At 44.5% G+C, this 5,706-nt stretch overlaps 1 protein-coding gene across 1 annotated transcript in view; it reads right to left on the bottom strand.

Annotated features, from left to right (window-relative positions):
• Positions 1-5: 5 nt before the first annotated feature.
• The window catches only part of LOC130586552 (EF-hand and coiled-coil domain-containing protein 1-like), a gene marked incomplete at its 3' end in the record, with an annotated part of 13,922 nt that continues 8,221 nt past the window's right edge, over positions 6-5,706 (bottom strand). The window contains exons 4-6 of the mRNA XM_057387391.1: positions 3,899-4,057; positions 1,706-1,775; positions 6-78 (exon numbers count right to left, since the gene is read on the bottom strand). Of these exons, the coding sequence (XP_057243374.1) occupies positions 6-78; positions 1,706-1,775; positions 3,899-4,057 (302 nt within the window). The remainder of the gene's footprint in view (positions 79-1,705; positions 1,776-3,898; positions 4,058-5,706) is intronic.

Raw genomic sequence — 5,706 nt, 5'->3', positions numbered from 1 at the left:
GGGGCTGCTGGTGCAGCAGCTCACAGGCAGCCAGCTCCTGCTGCAGCGTGTCCAGCACCTCAAACAGCTGTGCCTTGCCTGGAGAGACAATTGAGAATGTGAGCATCAGGAGAGAGGCAGCAAGCTGCAGTACCACCATCACAACCCGCTCATTTCTTCATAAGTACCATTCTGAGTTTATCATAAACRCCTAAATTTTGGGGCCAAATAATGAATTCYTGTCCATAAAAAAATGTGAGTGAAACCAGGTTCACCTGTCTTCTCTGTTAGTTCCCTTTGCATAATTCCCTACCCGCTGAGGTCACATCCTTCCTTGTGTGAACAAAGACATTTCATACCCCACATGCAACCCAACCATCCACTCAGACTTGTCAAAGAACTTTGATTTCCAAAAAGTTGGGGAAACTGCTTCCCTCCCACCAGGTGCACAGCCAGCAGCACTTGATGGAGTTTYAGGGTTGCAAAGGGAGGAACTCTGAGCAGCAGCATCCCTTGGAGCCCCTGTTCCCATGCAGGGTCTGTCCAGAACCTTGTGGACACGGAGTGTTGTGGACACAAACAGGCTCCTCTCCTGTTCCCCCCAGGAGAACATCCCACCCATGGCTCAGGTATGGTTCTTCTCTGTGTTGGCTTTCTCCTGCTGCCTACAAAGGGTTTTKYCCCCCTGTTTTCTCTGTCCCTCTGCAGTTGAAGGGCACAGCCTGGCCCTGGATTGCTGGGCACCAGGAAAAGCAGGCTCTACCCCTGCAGATCCCAGAAGGTGTCCATGCAGTTCTCCCTAAATCCCTGTAAATAACACTCTTCAAAACAGCCCCCAGGCCACATCTGCTCTGTTCTAACCTTGTCTTTGACTCTGCCTGGCAATTAAAGCACCTCCAGGCTGTGTCCCTGGGACAGGGTTCATTGCTTGGAGGTGAGCACAAATCCTCTGCAGCAGGAACAAACCCATCAAACAAAGCCCTGGGGCTGTGACCCCACAAAGGATGCGACTCCTGCACACCCCAGAGTGCTGTCAGGGGACAGGGCTTTGCAGGATTAATTTTCACACTGGGAACATGAAGTGCTGGTATTGGAGGGGTGCAGGTCTGATCTGGTTTCATCCAGAGCTGTTCTGGGGTGTGAATCTTGTGCTACAACACAGCAGAGAGTGAACCTGAGGAACACAGCCAGACACACGTGGTCATTTTACCACTTTCCTTTATCACTTCATAAAGGGAGATATCAGTGGTTGTTAGGAAATCCATGCTTTGCTCTTGTGCATGATGGCAGCACACTCATCACTGGAGACAGGCAGGTGATTCAGGAATTTAAATACTACATTTATTATATATTTTATACTGAAATACCAGCAGAGCTATTTCAGCTTTCTCCCCTTTTGCATTCCTGTATTCTTGTATTCCTTCATTCTTGTATCAATGAACATTTGTATGAACATCTGTAGGATACTGAATTACCCTCCAAGGCCAAATTTTAATTGAAATTTGGCTTAAAAAGCACCTGGATGCTTAAAAATGCACCTGTTTTGCTGTGTCACAGACTAGAAAGCATCACTTTCTATAGGTAACCTTGCAAACTGCCTCCTTCTCCCTAGCCTACCCCAGGATTTGAAAAATCCTTTTCCTGCTAATCAGTGTGCTATCCAGTGTTTGTCCCAAAAGAACAATTTCCATGTTTCTTGGTCTTGATATGTGATTTATTTCCTTACCAGGCTGGGGGTCACGGCAGGAKTCCAAAGTGCTCAGCAGGATTTTCCCCAGGGCTCGCTTAGATATGTTCTTCAAAAAAACAAAACAATATTAGGGCACAAATATGTCCTTCACCAGTTTACAGACAGGCAGCAAAACCGTATGCAGGGTATTTACACTTGAAAGCTAAACCAAAATGATGCAGGACCCTGATCAACACAAAACTCGATTTTTGCTTTATTTTCAAGCAATTTTGTTTTTCAATTTTATCTCAGACCCTGCTCTAACAGCAGTTTGTAGAGGGTTGTAATTCCTCAATAGGGCTGTGGAAAGAGAAATTATTCAGTGAAAAATAAAGAATTTTCCAGAGTGTGTCCCTGAACAACTGCAAATGGCACTGGTTGCCTAATGGTTAAGTAAGCAAAAACTCACCAGGTGGAAAACCTCAAAAAATAGGTAAGTATAGCTAATTAAAATAGGTAAGTATAGCTAACTGGGAAACAGCAAGGTGTACTAATGAGAAATTAGCAAATGTAAAGCAAATTAGCCACGAGATGAAGAATTTAGCCCGGTTAGATCCAGAAAGTCCAAGGAACATTGTAACTGCATGTGCTCCGAAGGAAAAATTGGCATGTTTGGATGCGAGGGAGACCTTGAGCCTTCATCGAAGAAGACCCTCAGGACCACCTAAATTGGGGCAGCACAAATGCAGGACAGAAAAAATTATTTATAATTATATATATTATATATATTATTATATGAGGTAACTTTATGTAGATTAGTTCTGGACATGGACGTGATGATGCTATGCTGACAGAGAAATATCAAGCAATATTTATTGTATAAATAAACCACGACACTTGGCAAAGGTGGGTGCGTTGGGTGCAGAGCTCCCCCTCACCTCCAGCGCTGCAATGAACACATCCCTGCCCTACAGACACCCTCTGTGGGGTTCATTTACTGCCTCTTTTGGGGTGTCAGCACCATCCTGTGTGGTGGGTGCTGGGGGAGCTGCAGCCCGTGCTGGTGGCACCTCCCCAGTGTGACAAAGCGCTGTCATCACTGAGATGTCACCCCTCGTGCGAGGGGCTCTGTCCCAGGCAGGGCTGGTTTGTGACATTACAGCTGGCCAGGGAAGGACATGCTGGAGTCCTGACACAAAGAGTTGTCAGGTTTGCTGCCAGTCACAAGTTTCTCATTTTAATCCTCCACGGGATTGCTGTTGATGCACGTGGCAGACTCGCAGTGTGAAAGCAGAATTTCCACCTCAAGTGCTACAATGAGTGAGGAAACCATGCCAGACTGCACTTGCTCATCAGTGGATCGTGGGTGTGCTTCAAGCAAAGCAAAGCGATCACTGAGGGAGCATTTTCATCTCACAGACTAGGTTTGAAAACTGATGATCAAAAAAACTAATTCTTAGCAGTGTGGAGYGGCTCCCAACCTACTCCATGCCCTGCAGTTTACCCAATTTCCCTGTGTTTTACTGAGTCTTTTCCACTGTCAGTCCCAAGCAGATTTAAAATTCTCTTCCAAAGGACTCAACTGCTGTACTGGCAGTACAGCCTGAAAAGCATCATCTGAAAAATCTGTCACTTCAATTGTTAATTTTAGACCATTGAGAGCACTGACAGATTCCAGGTTTATTAATAAAAGTAAACCTACTAATCATTATTGTGCCCAGGATTCTGAAATATTACCATTTAATGCAGTTTCTTGCTGCAACCACGATCTAATACAGCTGGAATGTTATTGCATGGTTTTSCAAAGTTCAAATTTGGATTCTGAAATGGGTAAGAAACTTCTTACAAAAAAGAAAATTATTTGTATGTAGGATGGGGTTTTATCCCTTTAATGCTGATTCAGAGTTCCMTTAGGATACAGTTAAACAAAGGGACTGTTCTAGAAGGAAAAATATATATTCTGGAATCTTCCTGATTACTTACTTGGTTGTTTTCCTCATTTGCCCTAAATTTTCAATTAAAGGATAACAAGCTAGAAGACTCAGCTCTGAGATCTCCAGRCTTTGAGAAAGCCAGTCCAAGGGGKRGGAAAGCTTTCTGCAATTCCAGGCACTTCCCAGGGCAATCCCATGGAAAATCCTGTCCTGCTGTAAAGGGTTCTGTGCTTAACAGAAGGGATGAGCCCTTTTTAGTTTGGAAAGGACCCTACAAAACCCAGTTTTCAATTTCAGGACCGCTTTCTCACCGTACCAGGTCTCGGAGCTGTTGGAGAAGCTGCAGAACATCCATGAGCTTCTCCTCCACCAGGGACAGCCGGACCCTCTCAGTCTCCAGCATCTGCAGCTCCACCTTGAGCAGCTCTGCCTCCTCCACCTTCTGCTGCAGCTCCCCAAGCAGGGGCCCTTCCACCTGCACAACAACACAGCCAGGTAAAGGCTCTGCAGCTGCTCCTTCCCTGCCCAACAACTGCAAAGCTGAGTTGGGCCCCTTTGGTGGTAAAATCTCCCTCCAGAAGATTCTCTTGAAGRGAAGTTTATTTCTTTAATGTTCTGCACAAAGCCAGTTACCAGTGGTTGTTGGGAAATCCATGCTTTGCTCTTGTGCATAACGGCAGCTCACTCATCACTGCAGGCAGGCAGGTCATTCAGGAATTTAAATAATAAATTTATCATACAYTTTATACATAAATAACAGTAGTGCTATTTCAGCTTTTGCCCCTTTTGCATTGCTGTCGTCCTCTATAAAGCAAAATGAATTTGTGTGCCTCCACCACAATCATATTTTTGTCTTGCAACTCCTACACAGCAATCATCTGCTCATTCAGTGAAACCAGAAGGCAATTAGCTAAATGTCTTTTACATATTTTGGTAAAAGAAGAAAAAGGTCTCTTAAGGAAAAAAATATTCTGACTCTGCTGAAGTCTTTTTATTTTGGTAAAAGAAGAAAAAAGTGTCTTGAGAAAAAAAAATAAGATTCTGGCTCTGCTGAACACTGGCACATGTGCTTGGTCAGGTGTTAGTTTGCAGCTCAGCACAGAAAAGTCTGAGTTCAACAGGACTTTTGAACACTTCAGAAATTCTGGGCAGGAGGGCTCTGCTCACAGCTGGACCTTTCARAGCTGMCCTGCCCTGCCTGGTGTCWCAGACCTCCCTGTGAGGAACTGCCCAGGGTTTGAAATGCTGCTTTGGTTTCAACATTTGGAGCTGCAAAGCTGCCCCACCATTTGCAAAAGGAAATATCTTCATCACATGCCCACGTCTGTTGTGTTTAAAAGAGCCTGAAAAGCATTATCTGAAAAATATGTCACTTCAATTATTAGTTTTGGGCCATTGAGAACACTGACAGATTCCAGTTTTATTAATAAAAGTAAACCTACCAATCATTGTTGTGCCYAGGATGCTGAAATATTACCATYTAATGCAGTTTCTTGTTGCTTCCACAATCAAAATAGATTTATTAATATAGCAAAGGAATGTAGAGCAAATGCTAAATGTGCTGGTTTCGATAATCGCTTTTTGCTGTCATCTTTTATCTTCCTCATAGCTTTGGAAATAATTAAGGAGAGAATAGAATTTGTGCGTGTTTGAATTTGTATCCTAATAAATTTTAATAGAAGGAACTCCAGTTCCCTAAAACACAAGCATCATCAGAGGGAAAAACCAGTCYCTGACCCACACTGAGCCTTCTGGAAGGTCATTTCAGTCCCTGGCAGTGGGTGTTGGTTGGTGATTACCCCATCAGTGGGATCCAGTCTGTTCCAGTGATGCCTAAAACAAGGCTCACCTGAAACAGAGGCCAGACAAAGTGAAGAGAATAAAGCAGACAAATTTAATCCAGGCCTGCTGGTWCATTCAGGGCAGACAAAGCCTCCTCCTGAGGCTGCACCCARAATGGACCCCGAGTCACGAGATCTTCCCCTTTTATCAGTTCTGTCTCATGAACACATCGGCCCCAATTCTCCAATGGCACCTTCAGGTGATGACCTCACCCACCCCAAGCTGCTCCCCCCAATTCTCCATTGGTTACAGATTTTGGGGCTCTGAGGCAGTGAAGTGTCC

Source organism: Malurus melanocephalus, unplaced genomic scaffold (assembly GCF_030028575.1).
Source record: "Malurus melanocephalus ecotype Western Australia unplaced genomic scaffold, MMel_1.1 scaffold_1202, whole genome shotgun sequence".
Taxonomy (NCBI): domain Eukaryota; kingdom Metazoa; phylum Chordata; class Aves; order Passeriformes; family Maluridae; genus Malurus; species Malurus melanocephalus.
This window is presented reverse-complemented; position numbering and strand designations above follow the sequence as displayed.